The sequence below is a fragment of the Scyliorhinus canicula genome, chromosome 7 (assembly GCF_902713615.1).
Source record: "Scyliorhinus canicula chromosome 7, sScyCan1.1, whole genome shotgun sequence".
NCBI classification, from domain to species: Eukaryota; Metazoa; Chordata; class Chondrichthyes; order Carcharhiniformes; family Scyliorhinidae; genus Scyliorhinus; species Scyliorhinus canicula.
The window spans coordinates 130972894-130991609 of record NC_052152.1 but is presented as its reverse complement, the minus strand read 5'-3'; the positions used below and the strand labels follow the sequence as shown (position 1 = coordinate 130991609).

Here is an 18716-nt window from a genome sequence, read left to right as displayed (position 1 = left end):
CCCCATGAGCTGGTTCTCGTAGGGGGACATGTATCCCATCTACCACCCCCTGGGGCAAGAAATCAATGGCAGAGGATCCCGCTGCCCAGGCATCCTGGTGGGCTTGGTCCCTACTAAAGCTTATGTAGTCCATTGCCCGGGCATATAGGGCATCCATTACAGTGTAGATGCACCTGTGTGCCGATGTCTGAGCCATGCCACAAGGTCGCCGCTTGGTGCCTGGAAAGGCCCCAAGGCAAAAAAGGTTCAGGGCGACCGTCCCTTTGACGGTCAGCAGGAGTAGGTGTCCCCCTCCATAACTCCGCAGATCTAGGAGCGCCATCATCTGGCACAGATGTTGCATGGCCTCCTTGGTATGGTTAATAAGGGGATCAGGGGTGATGGGGGAAAGGCAGGAGAATGGGGATGAGAAAATATCAGCCATGATTGAATGGGCCGAGTGGCCTAATTCTGCTCCTATGTCTTATGGTCTTATGGTTGGGCAAACACTTCCGTGACATGTTCAGTCTGGCAGGTCCTCGAAGAACTGCCGGCGAAGCTATGAACGTAGCCTGATGCGGCGCCTCCTTTGCACCTCCTCCTTGGCCTGTTGGACGGCCGACCCCTGCTTTTCTGGGGCAGGCTCCTTTTGTGCAGGATCCTCCCCGAGCAGGCCCTGTGCCTCCAGCCTCCATGCGTCTGCAAGGGCAGCTGCGGCCAGGTAGACAGTGAGCATTCCTGGTTGTACTCCAAAATCCATTCTCTGCAGGGGTGGGCAACGAAAAGAGATGATAGCAAGATGAGTATTACCTTACCCACCCAGATCCAACAGGTCACATGGTGACCCTGAGCTGCACTTCAGTTCCTCCCTCCACATGACCCCCCCCCCCCCCCCCCCCAAACCCACCCCCACCCCTCAGCAGTTCTCCCCGATATGTTGCCTTTCACACTGCACCTCTGTCCCCCGCAGTGTGTGGCACTGGTAAACCTTTATCCTCACCCCCTTCCCAACCAGTGTACCAGTGGCTGCTGCCCATGTCAGCGTTAGGCTCTACGGCCCCTGTCCTGTCTCCCCAGTGGGATCCACTGTGGGTGTTCTCACTGTGTGGGCCGATTGTTAACTTGCCAGCAGGGTGGCACCTGGTTGTCCGGTGGAGAGGTCACCATGTGCCACCATCTGCCTCCATGCTTAGAGGCTTGTGCATGGGCAGGTACTACAGATGGGGTTGAGCACAGGGGGTGGGCATCTGCTGGGGACTTTGCTGCAGTGTGATGTGGGTCCTGAGTGTGACATAGGCTGTGACAACCTGACTGATGGCAGAATGGATGGGGGCAGGGGCTCGGTGGACAGGCAGGGCTTGGAGACAGCTGGTGGTCCTGCAGAGTGGGTAGCTCATGGTGTGACTGGTGAGGCCTCTGCTCTGAAAGGGACAGTGTGCTAGGGAGAGTGCCAAAGGCCATGGTGCACGTGTCCCTTATTTAGGGTGATCTTTGCTATTCCCCTGCTCCCCGGCAATCAGGCAATGCTTCTGGTGAGTGCACTGAGGAGTGGCAGCAGCTGGGGCGCGATATACCGGCCGCGTTGCACACTTACGGGGGTGCGGCTGGTAGATGCCAGGAGATCCCTCTTCCAGGATCTACCCGCTTCGCCATGCCTCGCCGAAATCAGCACCACTGAAACTACGGAGGAACAAAAGCTCAGCCTACTGCGCGCGAGGGTAAGCCACAGAATTACTACACAATTAAATCCAGCCGGTTCCTACACCGCTGCGCTGGCGATTTTGGACAAAATGTATATTAGGCCCATGAATGAGGTCTTTGCCCGCCATGTGTTCACGACTCGCCGAGACAACGGGCTACTGAAACTTTAGCTGAATTTGCACGCGAGTTGAACAATCTCTCAAATGACTGCAATTACCAGGCCGTAACCGCGGCCGAACATAGGGAGCTTGCTGTGCGGGATGTTTTTGTAGCGGGCCTTCGATCTAGCTATGTACGCCAGAGACTATTAGAAAATGGGGCCCAGGGCTTAGAGACTACCATAGAGGCTGCTATCACGATGGAAGTTTCCTTCCGCAGCCTCAACTCGTTTCCCGCACACCCCGCTAACCCCGCATGGGCCCCCGACCTGAGGACCCCCCCCAAGCCTGTGCCGCAAGGCCCCCCAGCTATCGCGCTGCCACAGCCGGTCCTATTGAGGGGCCTCACGGTAGCATGGTGGTTAGCATCAATGCTTCACAGCTCCAGGGTCCCAGGTTCGATTCCCGGCTGGGTCACTGTCTGTGTGGAGTCTGCACGTCCTCCCCGTGTGTGCGTGGGTTTCCTCCGGGTGCTCCGGTTTCCTCCCACAGTCCAAAGATGTGCGGGTTAGGTGGATTGGCCATGCTAAATTGCCCGTAGTGTAAGGTGAATGGGGGGGATTGTTGGGTTATGGGTCTACGGGTTACGTGGGTTTAAGTAGGGTGATCATTGTTCGGCACAACATCGAGGGCCGAAGGGCCTGTTCTGTTCTATGTTCTATGTACTGTCCCAGTCAACTATTCAAACTATCCAACTGCTCCAGCTAATTACTCAGCTCCCCCAGCCAGCTACTCAGCTCGCCAAACCAGTTATTCAACTGCTCCAGCCTGTCACTATTCAGCTCCCCAAACCAGTTATTCAACTGCTCCAGCCTGCCACTATTCAGCTCCCCAAACCAGTTATTCAACTGCTCCAGCCTGCCAGTATTCAACTCGCCAAACCAGTTATTCAACTGCTCCAGCCTGCCACTATTCAGCTCCCCAAACCAGTTATTCAACTGCTCCAGCCTGCCACTATTCAGCTCCCCAAACCAGTTATTCAACTGCTCCAGCCTGCCAGTATTCAACTCGCCAAACCAGTTATTCAACTGCTCCAGCCTGCCACTATTCAGCTCCCCAAACCAGTTATTCAACTGCTCCAGCCTGCCACTATTCAGCTCCCCAAACCAGTTATTCAACTGCTCCAGCCTGCCACTTCTGTGGACAAAGCCAGCACCCGCGGCAGCACTGCTCAGCCCGATCCGCGACCTGCACCAGCTGCGGGAAGAAAGGCCACTATGCTAGAGTGTGCCTCAGCAGAAGGGCCCCAGCCCTCAACACCCCAACAGTCCAAACACATCGCCCCCAGCACCAGCAGGCCCGCGGGGCCCGAAACGCTGCGGCCTACGCTCAGGCTCCGCCCCTCCCACTACGTGCGACCCATGGGGGCCGCCATCTTGGCAAACCTCCACCATGCGGCCAGCCACGTGCGATTCATGGGGCCGCCATCTTGGACGCCATCTTCATCACCACCCTCCACGTGCGATCCACGGGCCCTAGCTGCATCCCCAGACTCAAACAGCTCATCGGAGGAGTACGACCTCCCCGGGCAGTCACCACATGGCGTGCAACTCAGTGCAGTGTTCCTGCATCAAGCTCGCGAGAACGCAGCGGCATCTACTCGACAGGATGCCCGATTGGAAGAATTCGACTCCCCCGTGCACCCACCACGCAGCCCACAACTCAACATGGTCACCCTCGACCAATCTCACCCCAAGCATCTGAGAAATTCGGTCCAGATCACCGGGTACAACACGTCGTGCCTCTTTGACTCCGGGAGCACAGAGAGCTTCATACACCCAGAGCTGGTAAGACGCTGTTCCCTCCCTATTTATCCCGTCAACCAAACTATCGCCCTCGCTTCGGGCTCCCATTCCATCCAAATCTAAGGCCGCACTACAACAACGCTAACGATTCGAGGCGCTAGCTATTCCAAATTTAAACTGTATGTCTTGCCCGACCTCTGCGCGCCACTCCTCTTAGGCTAGGATTTCCAATGTAATCTCCATAAGACCATAAGACCATAAGACATAGGAGCGGAAGTAAGGCCATTCGGCCTATCGAGTCCACTCCACCATTCAATCATGGTTGATTTCAACTCCATTTACCCGCTCTCTCCCCATAGCCCTTAATTCCTCGAGAAATCAAGAATTTATCAATTTCTGTCTTAAAGACACTCAATGTCCCGGCCTCCACCGCCCTCTGTGGCAATGAATTCCACAGACCTACCACTCTCTGGCTGAAGAAATTTCTCCTCATCTCTGTTCTAAAGTGACTCCCTTTTATTCTAAGGCTGTGCCCCCGCGTCCTAGTCTCCCCTGCTAATGGAAACAACTTCCCTACGTCCATCCTATCCAAGCCATTCATTATCTTGTAAGTTTCTATTAGATCTCCCCTCAACCTCCTAAACTCCAATGAATATAATCCCACGATCCTCAGACGTTCATCGTATGTTAGTCCTACCATTCCTGGGATCATCCGTGTGAATCTCCGCTGGACCCGCTCCAGTGCCAGTATGTCCTTCCTGAGATGTGGGGCCCAAAATTGCTCACAGTATTCTAAATGGGGCCTAACTAGTGCTTTATAAAGCCTCAGAAGTACATCCCTGCTTTTATATTCCAAGCCTCTTGAGATAAATGACAACATTACATTTGCTTTCTTAATTACGGACTCAACCTGCAAGTTTACCTTTAGAGAATCCTGGACTAGGACTCCCAAGTCCCTTTGCACTTTAGCATTATGAATTTTGTCACCGTTTAGAAAATAGTCCATGCCTCTATTCTTTTTTCCAAAGTGCAAGACCTCGCACTTGCCCACGTTGAATTTCATCAGCCACTTCTTGGACCATTCTCCTAAACTGTCTAGATTTTTCTGCAGCCTCCCCACCTCCTCAATACTACCTGCCCCTCCACCTATCTTTGTATCATCGGCAAACTTGGCCAGAATGCCCCCAGTCCCGTCATCTAGATCGTTAATATATAAAGAGAACAGCTGTGGCCCCAACACTGAACCCTGCGGGACACCACTTGTCACCGGTTGCCATTCCGAAAAAGAACCCTTTATCCCAACTCTCTGCCTTCTGTCTGACAGCCAATCGTCAATCCATGTTAGTACCTTGCCTCGAATACCATGGGCCCTTTATAACCCAGCAGTCTCCCGTGAGGCACCTTGTCAAAGGCCTTTTGGAAGTCAAGATAGATAACATCCATTGGCTCTCCTTGGTCTAACCTATTTGTTATCGCTTCAAAGAACTCTAACAGGTTTGTCAGGCACGACCTCCCCTTACTAAATCCATGCTGACTTGTCCTAATCCGACCCTGCACTTCCAAGAATTTAGAAATCTCATCCTTAACGATGGATTCTAGAATTTTGCCAACAACCGAGGTTAGGCTAATTGGCCTATAATTTTCCATCTTTTTTCTTGTTCCCTTCTTGAACAGGGGGGTTACAACAGCGATTTTCCAATCCTCTGGGACTTTCCCTGATTCCAGTGACTTTTGAAAGATCATAACTAACGCCTCCACTATTTCTTCAGCTATCTCCTTTAGAACTCTAGGATGTAGCCCATCTGGGCCCGGAGATTTATCAATTTTCAGACCTTTTAGTTTCTCTAGCACCTTCTCCTTTGTGATGGCAACCATATTCAACTCTGCCCCCTGACTTTCCTGAATTGTTGGGATGTTACTCATGTCTTCTACTGTGAAGACTGACGCAAAGTACTTATTAAGTTCCTCAGCTATTTCCTTGTCTCCCATCACTAGATTACCAGCGTCATTTTGGAGCGGCCCAATGTCTACTTTTGCCTCCCGTTTGTTTTTAATGTATTTAAAGAAACTTTTACTATCATTCCTAATGTTACTGGCTAGCCTACCTTCATATTTGATCCTCTCCTTCCTTATTTCTCTCTTTGTTATCCTCTGTTTGTTTTTGTAGCCTTCCCAATCTTCTGACTTCCCACTACTCTTTGCCACATTATAGGCTCTCTCTTTTGCCTTGATGCATTCCCTGATTTCCTTTGTCAGCCATGGCTGCCTAATCCTCCCTCTGATAACCTTTCGTTTCTTTGGGATGAACCTCTGCACTGTGTCCTCAATTACTCCCAGAAACTCCTGCCATTGCTGTTCTACTGTCTTTCCCACTAGGCTCTGCTTCCAGTCGATTTTCGTCAGTTCCTCCCTCATGCGCCTGTAATTACCTTTATTTAACTGTAAAACCTTTACATCTGATTCAACCTTCCTTCTTTCAAATTGCAGACTGAATTCTACCATATTATGATCACTGCTTCCTAAGTGTTCCCTTACTTTAAGATCTTTTATCAATTCTGGCTCATTACATAACACTAAGTCCAGAATAGCCTGTTCCCTCGTGGGCTCCATCACAAGCTGTTCCAAAAAGCCATCCTGTAAACATTCAATGAATTCCCTTTCTTTGGGTCCACTGGCAACATTATTTACCCAGTCCACCTGCATATTGAAGTCCCCCATGATCACTGTGACCTTGCCTTTCTGACATGTCCTTTCTATTTCGTGGTGCATTTTGTGCCCCTGGTCCTGACCACTGTCAGGAGGCCTGTACATAACTCCCATTATGGTTTTTTTGCCTTTGTGGTTCCTCAACTCTACCCACACAGACTCCACATCATCTGACCCTATGTCGTTTAGTGCTATTGATTTAATTTCATTTCTAATTAACAAGGCAACCCCGCCCCCTCTACCCACCTCTCTGTCTTTTCGATAGGTTGTAAATCCCTGGATGTTTAACTGCCAGTCCTGAACCCCCTGCAACCATGTCTCTGTGATGCCTACCACATCATACCTGCCAGTCACAATTTGGGCCACAAGCTCATCTACCTCGTTCCGTACACTGCGGGCATTTAAATATAGCACCTTTAATTCCCTATTGACTGTCCCTTTTTGTTTTCTTAGTGTGGTGGACCTTGGTTTACTGAGCCTTTCCATACACTGTGTCATATTTTGTGAGATGGGGACTATCGTAACCTCTCCTGAGCTCTGTCTTTTCGTGATTTTTTGTAATCCTAAGCAGCTACGCTTCCCATTGATTCCTTCACCTCTTGGTTCCCTGACTTTCCCTTCCCCCCCAATCTCTAGTTTAAAGTCCTATTGACCACCCTATTTACTCTTTTCGCCAGAATACTGGTCCCAGCTCGGTTCAGGTGGAGACCATCCCAACGGTATAGGTCCCCCCTGTCCCAAAACTGATGCCAGTGTCCCATGAAAAGGAACCCCTCTTTCCCACACCACTCTTTCAGCCACGTGTTAACTTCCCTTATTCTTGCCCCCCTATGCCAATTTGCACGTGGCTCGGGCAGTAATCCGGAGATTATGACCCTTGAGGACCTGTTTTTTAATTTGAATCCTAACTCTTTATAATCTCTAAACAGGTCCTCTTTCCTAGACTTGCCTAAGTTGTTGGTACCGACATGGACCACAACAACTGGATCCTCCCCCTCCCTCTCCAATATCCTTTCAAGCCGGTCAGAGATGTCCCGCACCCTAGCACCGGGCAGGCAACATACCATGCGGGACCCTCTATCCTGCTCACAAAGGATACTATCTATCCCTCTGATAATAGAATCCCCTACAACTACAACTTGCCTATTTACTTCCTCCCCTTGAATGGCCTGCTGAACCATGGTGCCTTGGTCAGCTGACTCATCCTTCCTGCAGCCCTGTTCGCCATCCACACAGGGAGCAAGTGCCTTGTACCTGTTGGACAGGGTCAAGGGCTGAGGCTCCTGAGTTCCTGACTGCTGGTTCCCTTTACCTGCCTGACTTGCAGTCACACCCTGCTGTCCCTGGCCACTGGCAGGATTTAAACTATTTACTCTGACAGGTGTGACTGCCTCCTGAAACAAAGTGTCCAGGTAAGCCTCCCCCTCCCGGATGTGCCTCAGTGTGTGAAGCTCAGACTCCAGCTCATCAGCTCTGAGCCGGAGTTCTTCGAGCAGCCAACACTTACTGCAGATGTGGTCGCTGCAGCTCGCAATGGGATCTGTCAGCTCCCACATCAAGCAGCTCAAGAGTCTCACCCTCAGCTTCGGCGGGCCCCTGCCCCCACTCACTATCTGCAGCCTCGCCACGCTGCGCATCGCCCACCCTCCTCTCTTCGCCAACCTCACCCCGGATTGCAAACCGGTAGCCACCCGCAGCAGGCGGTACAGCCTGCAGGATAGGGTATTTATCAGAACGGAGGTCCGAAGGCTACTCAGTGAGGGGATCATAGAGGCCAGTAACAGTCCCTGGAGAGCTCAGGTGGTGGTCGTCAAGACCGGGGAAAAATTCCGCATGGTCGTCGATTATAGCCAGACCACCAATCGCTTTACGCTCCTAGACGCGTATCCCCTCCCCAGAATCGCAGACATGGTAAACCAGATCGCCCAATATTGGGTATTTTCTACGGTGGATCTGAAGTCTGCATACCACCAGCTCCCAATCCGCCCGGAGGACCGTCACTACACGGCATTCGAGGCCGATGGCTGCCTCTTCCATTTTCTCCGGGTTCCCTTCGGCGCCACTAACGGGGTTTTGGTGTTCCAGCGAGCAATGGACTGAATGGTGGACCAGTACGGGCTGCGGGCCACGTTTCCATATCTGGATAATGTTACCATCTGCGGCCATGACCAGCAGGACCACGACGCCAACCTCCACCGTTTTCTCCATACGGCCCAAAAATTAAACCTTACATATAACAAGGAGAAATGCGTTTTGTGCACAAACAGACTAGCCATCCTTGGCTACGTCGTGGAGAACGGAGTCCTGGGCCCAGACCCGGCCCTAAGGCCCACAAACGGTGCTTGGGGCTCTTTTCGTACTACGCCCAGTAGGTCCCCCAATATGCGGACAAAGTCCGCCCACTCTTCAAGGCCACACTATTTCCCCTGTCTGCTGAGGCGCGCCAAGCCTTCAGCTGTATCAGGGACGACATCGCCAAAGCAGCTATGCGGGCGGTGGATGAATCCACTCCCTTTCAGGTTGAGAGCGACGCCTCAGAGGTAGCGCTAGCAGCCACTTTAAACCAAGCAGGGCGGCCCGTTGCATTTTTCTCCCGTACCCTATCCGTTTCAGAACTCCGACACTCCTCAGTCGAGAAGGAAGCACAAGCCATCGTGGAGGCTGTCCGACACTGGAGGCACTACCTCGCAGGTAGGAGGTTCACCCTCATTACCGACCAACGGTCGGTCGCCTTCATGTTCGACAACTCGCAAAGGGGCAAAATTAAAAATGACAAAATTCTTCGGTGGAGGATTGAACTCTCCACCTACAATTACGATATCAAATATCGACCGGGGAAACTCAACGAGCCCTCGGATGCTCTATCCCACGGGACATGCGCCAGCCGCAAATCAGCCGCCTAAAAGCCATCCACGATGACCTCTGCCACCCAGGGGTCACCCGGCTCGCCCACTACATCAGAGCCCGAAACCTGCCTTTCTCCAACGAGGAGGTAAAAGCGGTCACCAGGGACTGCCCGATCTGTGCGGAGTGCAAACCGTACTTCTATAGACCAGGCAGGGCCCACCTGGTCAAGGCTTCTAGGCCCTTTGAACGCCTTGCGATCGATTTCAAAGGGCCACTCCCCTCCACTATCAAAAACATTTACTTCCTTAACATTATTGCCGAGTTCTCCCGATTCCCCTTCGCCATCCCATGCCCCGATATGACCTCCCACACAGTCATTAGGGCCCTGCATGGTGTCTTCACCCTGTTCGGTTTCCCCAGCTACGTGCACAGCGACTGGGGTGCGTCCTTTATGAGTGACGAGCTGCGTCAGTACCTGCTCGACAAGGGCATCGCCTCGAGCAGGACTACTAGCTACAACCCCAGGGGGAACGGACAGGTGGAGAGGGAGAACGCGACAGTCTGGAAGATCGTCCTACTGACCCTCAGGTCCAGGAAGCTCCAAGTTTCCCAATGGCAGGAAGTCCTCCCTGACGCACTCCACGCAATTAGATCTCTCCTGTGTACAGCTACCAATCAAACCCCCCCCCGAGCGGCTCTTCATTTTTTCCAGGGGCACTACCACAGGGGTCTCACTTCCGGCGTCGCTGAGGACGCCAGGCCCGGTTCTCCTAAGGAAGCACGTCAGGGCGCACAAGACCGGCCCCATTGTTGAAAAGGTGCACCTGCTTCATTCCAACCCACAGTACGCATTTGTTGAGTTCCCGGACGGTCGCCAGGACACAGTATCCCTCCGGGACCTGGCACCCGCTGGATCCAGCCCCCCATCTACCCCCACCGAGGAACTACTTTCCCCGTTCCCTATGCGGCTGCCCACTTGCGCCCCCGATTCTGCGAGCTCATCCCACCAATCCCGAGCGCCAGCACCAGCCCGCCCCCCGCACCCCGAGTCTCCATTCGACCAGGAGGTGTATCAGGCTTGGAGCCAGCAACCGTACCCCAGACCTCGACGCCCGCCCAGCCACTGCAAGAGGCTGCAACCCCGGTGCTCCGCAGATCAAAATGGACAATTCGTCCACCGGACAGACTGACTCTTTGAGCCATCACCCCCGCCGGACTTGATTTTTTTAACAGGGGGTGAATGTGGTGAATGTGATTCACACTATATATAGTTGCCAATATCATTCCATGTATATATGTTCGTTATCTACCCATTGTGAGTGCAGTTGCACTATCCGACCAGCAGGGGGAGTCGCTCTGGGAGTACGCGAGAGTTTGTACTGGGCTCCTCCCTTGGCTCCGCCCAGGACTCCTCCCCTGGGACCGATGTATAATGATCAGTGCCTTAGAGCCAGCCTGCCGGTTCACCTGAACTTCAACGACGAATAGGCTGGCTCGATTGTAAGTGTATTAAAGCCTCTGTTCAGATCCAACTACACGTGTTCGCTGAATTGATGGTTCCATCACCTCCATTCTATCCCCGTAACCCAGTAACCCCACCTAACCTTTTGGACACTGGGGGCAATTTAGCACGGCAAATCCACCTAACCCGCACACCTTTGGACTGTGGGAGGAAACTGGAGCGCTCAGAGGAAACCCACGCAAGAGAGGGGGAGAAAGTGCGAATGCCACCTAGTCAGCTGAGGCTGGAATGGAACCCGGGACCCTGGAGCTGTAAGGCAGCTATGCTAGCCACTGTGTCAACGTACCGCCCAAAAGGAATGTAAATGGGAGTGATTATTGTCACAAGTAGACTTACATTAACACTGCAAAGAAGTTACTGTGAAAATCCCCTAGTCAGCACGCTACAGACAGTGACCAAGCAGGGAATTGAACCTTGCTCCCTGGCACTGTGAAGCAGCAGTGCTAATCACCGTGCTACTGTGCCGCCAAAATAATATCTGCAGTAAATCGTGCCTTGGTGACGTTCGCCTGACGGAGCATTGCGGAGGTGCAGAGAATAGTGGGTCAAGTCCGGCAAGATTACACTAACGTGTGCAAATGCTGGTTTGATTTGCCGCCGGCAGCGCAGGGCGCAAGTTGCCTTCGGTTCGGCAGCGGGTGTGAACCTCAATTTTCGGCAGATGCCTGATTCTCCGCCCAATCACGATTTGCGTTTCCGGCATCGGGGGTGGAGAATCCAGGCCAGTAGCTCAGTTGACATCAGCCTCCGATAGAAGCAACTCATCGACCTAATGAAAGGGGTCTGATTAGAGGCTTCACCTCATTGACAGTAACAATGAAAGGAAAATCTTAATCTTGCGTTCGTTTTAAGTGAGTAAAATTAAAAAGAAAACTAACCTGGGCGATTCAGCTTGGTGTTACATTGGCGCCTGACTAACTACCGGTTTCACTCACTGCTCTACTCCATGCTCCAAGTGACCCGTGAACCCCATCCGACCCGGCTTGACCCAAACTACCAGAGGCCTGAACCGCCTGACCCCCAATATTTGAAATCCCATTGCTGAGGGTGCTGGATTTGAGGCACTGTGTCTGTACCTGTACAAGGCATATTGCAACTGTCACCTACAGTGGGCCCTACCAGGTTATATCACACTCCTCCACCTCATTCAGCCACGGTCACTCGTCAGCAGCCCATCTTCCAACTCCACGTGGGTTAACATTTTGTCCTTTGAAGAGAGATCCAGTTCTGATCCAATGGAGGGACACTGACATTATCTGTTCTGCATGTGCCACTTTGTAGTTTTTTATTCTTACTCTTGCAATGTTAGGCACCTCTTCATTTGTCTTATGATCCATAAATGGAATTGTAAACCACACTGAGAAAGGGAAGTAACAAGTTGTGGTCGCAGTATCCATGTTCTTACTGCTAATATTCTCGATTCCATTCCAATTTACAAAAAAAAAACAAAATGTGCCGAACATGATCATTGTGTTATACAACACACTGAGTAGAATTGAGTATGTGGACACACTGTACCAATTTATTATATCAAAAGTGTCACATTTCCACATGCCAGTAAATTATCGCAACCTGACCATTCAAAAATGAATTTCAAACTCGGTGAGTGCTCAGGGACACAACACAAGTGCATTCTGACCGCCGTTAGCAGTGACAGAATGATTGTTTTACAGGCTTTTGCGAATCCATCTGGCGCAGGACCCATGGCTCCACAGCTCCAGTCTCCCGCCCGGCTCCCTCTGAATGTGGTTCAGGGGGATCTGAACGCGCTGAGCCCTGCAGTGAGAGACTTTGTTGAAGAGAATGCAAAGCTGTGTCAGCCGGACAGCATCTATATCTGTGATGGCAGTGAGGAAGAAAACCGGCAGATTTTGTCCCTGATGGAAGAGCAAGGCATGATCAAACGTTTGCGCAAGTATCAGAACTGGTGAGTAGCTTCCTCCTCCACATGTTTTGACGACGTTTTATGGTGCTTGTCAACTGTAATTTTTCACTTTGACATCAGCAACACGCACTCCCAGGTCAGATATACAAAGGGTTACTTGCAGAGCACAGCTCCCTCTACACTATCCTGCGAACGTGCACAAGATTCAGAAGACTATTTGCTGCTTTACCAGTGTGGCACTTCCATTTACCAAACCTGCTGTTCATAACATATTAAGTAAAGATATAAAATTCAGGTCTCACAGCATCTGTGGAGAGAAACAGAGTTAACGGGCTGGATTCTCCGGCCTACATGCTGCGTGTTTCTCGGCAGCAGGAGGCGACGTGCCGTTCGCTGGCGCCGGGGTCCTCTGATCCCGCCGCTATCAGTGAGAGATCCAAAGGACACCATGCCACTGGGAAATCCGCGAGTGGGGGTGCACTGCCGCCAGAATGAGAGAATCCCGCAGCCAGCAGACGGGCGGGGAATTCTGGCCAACCTTCTGAGTCAACCCTGCCGCGATTTAACGGTCACTTTGCGTCCTACCTGGTGTCGGGCCGAACGCACGGTATGTCACGATCTGGATCTCGCCCTTGCTGGGTGCTGAGACAGGCACAGTCCGTGTGTCCCCCCCCCCCCCCCCCCCCCCCCAGCCCAGCTTCACATTTTAAAAAAGGTGTACGAATCGGCGGCCACAAGACTGCCTGCTGGAGAGGCAGTTAGATTAATTGGTGATTATTGGTTTCTTGCCAAGCCATGGCAGGATCCTGATTTCACCAACACGAGCGGCCGGTTAGACCGCAAAACAATTTCTTGATTTTGGCCTCTCCCACGATCCAACGCCACGTCGTGCTCTCGCTCAAGCACAATGCAGCCATTAATCATGCCCACGCTGTGGGTGACTAGTGGTGTGGATCTCACCCAAAAAGCCAATGGGAAATACCCAGCCAAACCCACCCAAAATGAACTTTTTGGTTGAATTCCACCTTCTGTTTCTCTCCACAGATGGTGCCAGACCAGCTGAGTTTATCCAGCGCTTTCTGTTTTTATTTCAGGTTTCCAGCATCTGCAGTACTTTATTTATATATCTCCTGTTTATAGCTCCTGGGTGACATTTCTGGTTCAGTCACAATGTGCAGACAATTTACTGTCCACATGCTCATATTCTTGACCTTAATGCACAAGTAGGTGAATGGACCGAGATCCAGGCACCGACAACACAAGAGAGAGATTTCTTGTGACTGTGAAACGACATACAGGCCAACACAAGTCCATTAATTGTCTGACAGCAGTTACAAGCCAGAAAGAAGGTCATTTAGTTGAAAGATGAAGCTTCAAAGCCCAATTAAAGTTGTAAGTGATGAAAACTCATTGATGCCAAGCAAAATAAACTGCTGCATATTGTTATAGAGACATGCGTCCAGGAGGTAGTCGTCTTGCTGCACTCACCACATTTAAAACAGGGGAAGATAGAACACATAGCACAAGGTTCATTGTCCTGATCTTCCACAGCGACACACTGCACACATTACATTCTAGGTTTCCTACAGAAAAGTCACTGCCCTGCAAATGGCTTTCAGACCTTGGGCAGATTGAACACATGAAGTAATTAGTTCCAGCCTTCAACCCTGAATCACCACACATTGCAGGAATGTATTATTGAATTGTGATGGCGATAAAGCTGGACTCACTGTGACTGAATTGAATTAATTGTTGCTACTTCCAGCTGGTTGGCTCGTACAGACCCCAGGGATGTTGCTCGTGTGGAAAGTAAAACTGTGATTGTGACCCCTGAACAGAGAGACACCATTCCTGTAGCAAAGAGTGGTGTCAGCCAGCTCGGGCGCTGGCTGTCGGAGAAGGAATTTGAAAAGGCATTCAATGCCCGATTCCCAGAGTGTATGAAAGGTACAGACATTAATTCAATCTGGAATATTTCTGAGCTATTCTTTCTGCATACAGTCTTGTGAGTTATTACTCAATGAGGGTGTGGTGGTTGTGTCAGCTATTGACTCTTCAGTGTGGACTGTATCTGACTAAACCTACTCAACCATTATGTTCACCTGCTTCTTACTCTGCACAATGCCTTAGACGGGGTTGGTGAACTATCCAAGAGGATTCAGAATCTCTGTTGCTAACTGTGAAAGATTCTGACAAACTTCCCGTTTGTGAGAATTCAAGTTCTTTTTGCCCTCAGTCTGGTCTCAGTAAATATACCAAGTCAGATTGTAGGTAAACACTTTAGTTTAATTGTGCGTCTTGCAAGTTGACTCACTCTGCCCGGGTCTTGTAGAGTCCCCAGAGTGAGTGAGTCACAGAACAAAAATACCCCACCTTGATGGGCCAGGAGATAGTCACGGGCGTATCGGTTCTGTATGGTAAACAATCGTAGTTGGGACAATTCTTTCGTTATTGCCCAAGAGCTCCCAGTGTTTCGTTGCTCGAAATAGTGAGGCCAGAGATGAAGTAGTTGTGATTGGTGACCGCCACAGAACCCCCCCCTACGCATCCCAGTGTCAGGATACTTAGGATTCCCCATCCTGCTGAGTGACCCTGGTTGGGCGCTAGGACCCGGGTTTTTTCCGGTTCTCGCAGAATTCTGCTGAGACTGCCCGATGTGTCAATCGATGGTGATGGGTCCACTCAGAGGTGCAGGGGACTGTGGTGGGGACTAGAGTTCCGATAGCGATTTGTCAGGTAAATGGGGGTGACAAAACATTGGTCGCTGTGCCACTAAAGAAGAAGTAGTATCCGTTGTCTATGTACAGGCTGGCATCACAGCCAGTGTATCGGTTGATCAGGGATCTCCCAGTGGCCCAGTTCAACCAGCTTCTAGATGCTCATTCGGCCTCCCAGGCAATGCGGAAGGCCCTACTTCCAGCAGTTATGTGAGAGACATTTGCCTAACCATAGAGGAGGTGGAGGCCTGCCCTCAACTGAACGCAAGTGGTGTTGTGACAGACGCATTGGCCTAACGTCTGGGTTACGCGACACTTCCGTTCAGTACAGGTGGAGAACAGACATGTTATATCCTCTTCCACCTCTACCACTATACATCCGTACCCCTTTCTAACAAAACAGTTTTCGTACAACCGGGGGTCTCTATTGGGGGAGAAGTGATTGGGTATGTATCCCTTCCACCTTTGGAGCTTGTCATAGTGTGAATGGGAATTATCCCGGGGAAGGGGAAGGCAAATTGCCGGTGGGGCTGAATCAGTGTCGCCCTGCTCGGGTGGTGGCTGGGAACGCTGGCGGTCAACCACTGCTTGGGGAGTTCCCCAGAGTGGTGAAACCGAAAATAATCTGGCCAGCAAGGCGGGGTCCGGGTAACAGACAACCCGTCCGTGGCCATACATGCGGTGATAGGTCTGGAGGAAGAGATTCATGGTCCCCAGGTCCCCTTCTTTTTGGGTCCTAAGTGAAGTGAGTAGGCTTTCCGATTCCCCGCATTCCCGTCGTGCCTCCCGCTTTACCCTTTCCGTCTTATCATGATTTTCCCTTCCGCTCGTGCAATCTCCACCTGTCCCCTCCTCTCGGCATGATTTCACCTTGATGGAACCAGCCACGTTACATCCAAAATCAAAATCAAATCAGGGCAATGTCCATGCAGCTTTTCCTTCCAATCGTCTGGACCGATGGAGTTGTTTCATTAGTCCCTCATAGTTCGTTAATCTGGTGACCTTCCATGAGCCAGTATCATTTCCCCGTGCATGAGGGCAGTGGAGAACGTCACCTCTGCATAGGTGAAATATCCTTGAAGATTGGTCCCGATGACAGGATGAAATGACGCTGTCCCTCCCCATTCCCTCCTTTGGGAGTACGACGATCGTGATGAGGTAGAAGACAGCCCAGGCGGCCTGCATCCAAACTGACATGCTCCAAACCTGTAAGACAGTGTTGGGGAAAGGAGGCAGGTTAGTGACCGACCTTCTTGCAGTGGTGGAAGTGCACCCAAGCACTCCTCCCTTCTACTTTAGCTGCAGTGGGGGTAGTAAGGAGAACTTGGAAGGGCCCCACCCACTGAGGTTCCAACCCTTTCTGAACCCAATTTTTTACCATGGCATAACTTCCAGGCTGCATTGGAGGGGAGCTAGACAATAGGGTCGGTGTCAAGTGAGCCGCTTTAACCTGGCCATGGAGTTCCTTGAGACCTTTTGGCTCCCGGGGGTTTTGAGGGGCCTGCTGTAAAAGATCTTTGCAAGAGAGTCGGGCCTGTCCTGCAGGTGTAACCCGCAGCTGGGAAAGGGCGACAGGGAGCAACTTAAGCCATGTTAACCCCGTTTCTGCTCTCAGTTTAGCCAACTTGGTTTTGAGAGTCTGATTGTGTCTTTCAACGAGCCTGGTGGCCTGTGGCCTATATGCACAGTGTAACCATTGCCGTATGCCCAGTTGGGAGCAGAACCCCTTGTTAATCTGACTGATAAAGTGGGGCCTGTTGTTGGAATTTAACTGAGTGGGCATTCTGTACCGGGGAATAATTTTTCTCATTAGAACCTTAACCACAGTAGCAGCTTTGTTATCAGTAGTCGGATATGCCTCAATCCATTTGCTGAATACGTCCACAATAACCAAAACATATTTGTAACATTGACATCTTTCCAACTCAATGTAATCCATCTGGAGCGCCTCACTGGGCAACGGGGTTTTCCCCATCTCACAAGGGATACCCTTGCCGGTGTTATACTGCTGGCAAGTCAAACACTGGTTATTTATACGCTGGGCAAGCACCTGTATTTTGGGATGCCACCAAGTGTCCAGTAGCAAGTCGCTAGTCCCCTGAGCCGCACAGTGTGTTGCAAAGTGTACACATTCAATGACCCACAACGCTAGCGTATCGGACATGCAAGTCTGATGTGCTGGAGTAGTCCATAAACAAGATACAGCATCATATGTACAGCCTAACTGTTTCCACATTTGCTTATCACCCTCAAGAGCGTCCTCCTGTGACCACCTGCTGAGTCTGCGTGTCCGTTACCAACATCAACCGGGGTCTTACCGTTCGTATGGGCAGCGCATTTAATAACAGAAATCTGCACGGGCATAAGGAGGGCCTGCAGTAGGTCATTAACTAACCTTCGGTGGGATATCTCAGTCCCCACCGAGGTGTGGAATCCCCTATTTTTCCAGAGTTGTCCGAAGTCATGGACTACCCCGAAGGCATACCTCGAGTCAGTATAAATATTCACTCGGCAGTCCATCCCGAGTATGCAAGCGCGGGTGAGGGCGGAGAGTTCAGCTTTCTGGGCCGAGTAGGGGGTTTGGAAAGCTGCCGATTCCATGATCAGGCCACCCTGACCCACTATCGCATACCCTGACAGTTTTTGGCCGGTCGGGCTGACCAACGCGCTGCCATCGACATACATGGTCATGTCAGGTTGATCTAACGGGGTATCGGTCAAATCCTCCCGTATTGTAGTATCTTCCCGAATCAGGGTCAGACAGTCGTGGTCAGGCGCCTCTTCATGATCAGGGGGGCTGCTAAGAAAGCAAACTGGGTTGATAGTGGTACAATATTTAAAACTCAGCGGAGAATTATTTAAGAGATATATTTCGTACCTATTCTGACGGCCGTAGTGAGATGCTAAGTGTGCAGCTGCCCCAACAGTTCAGTGACCGAGTGGAAGCTGTACACGGTAATGTCTTGTTGGAGTGTTATATTGGCGGCGGCCTGTAAACTGTTGTATATGGCTGTCAGAATCTGGGTACAAATAGGGTGACCCAGCGCCACTGGATCAAGTTTGGAAGAGTAGTATGCCGCCAGTCGGTGCTTATCTCCATGTTGCAGGGTGAGGACCGCCTTTGAGCACCCCTCCAAAATAGTACAGTACAACTGGAACGGTCGGTAATATAAGGGCCTGCCCAGGGCTAGGGCTTGTAATAAGGCTTACTTTAAGAGGCGGAAGGCTTTGAGGGCCTCAGTAGTGAGAGTGAAAGTCCCTTCCTTGCTGGTGTAAGGCGTCAGCAGCTAGGTATAGACAGCAATGTTTGGTATCCACTGCCTACAATAATTTACCATGCCCAGCCAGTGACGGACCTCCTTGGCTGTGGTAGGAGCGGGAAATTGGCATATAGATGTGGTAAACCACGGTTGCACCTGTATTAGGTGATGTACGGTAGGACCTGTACTACAGGTT

The 18716-nt window shown here is 51.2% G+C and overlaps 1 protein-coding gene across 3 annotated transcripts in view; it reads left to right on the top strand.

Annotated features, from left to right (window-relative positions):
• LOC119969376 (phosphoenolpyruvate carboxykinase, cytosolic [GTP]-like) overlaps positions 1–18716 on the top strand; it is a 136218-nt gene that overhangs the window by 33694 nt on the left and 83808 nt on the right. Inside the window, exons 1-3 of one of the 3 annotated variants that reach the window (XM_038802940.1) lie at positions 1351–1697; positions 12332–12585; positions 14309–14490. In XM_038802940.1, the coding sequence (XP_038658868.1) occupies positions 1503–1697; positions 12332–12585; positions 14309–14490 (631 nt within the window). In that variant the 5' untranslated portion in view covers positions 1351–1502. Of the gene's footprint in view, positions 1–1350; positions 1698–12331; positions 12586–14308; positions 14491–18716 lie in introns of those variants that run through there. The other 2 variants (XM_038802942.1, XM_038802941.1) reach the window with 2 other exon arrangements.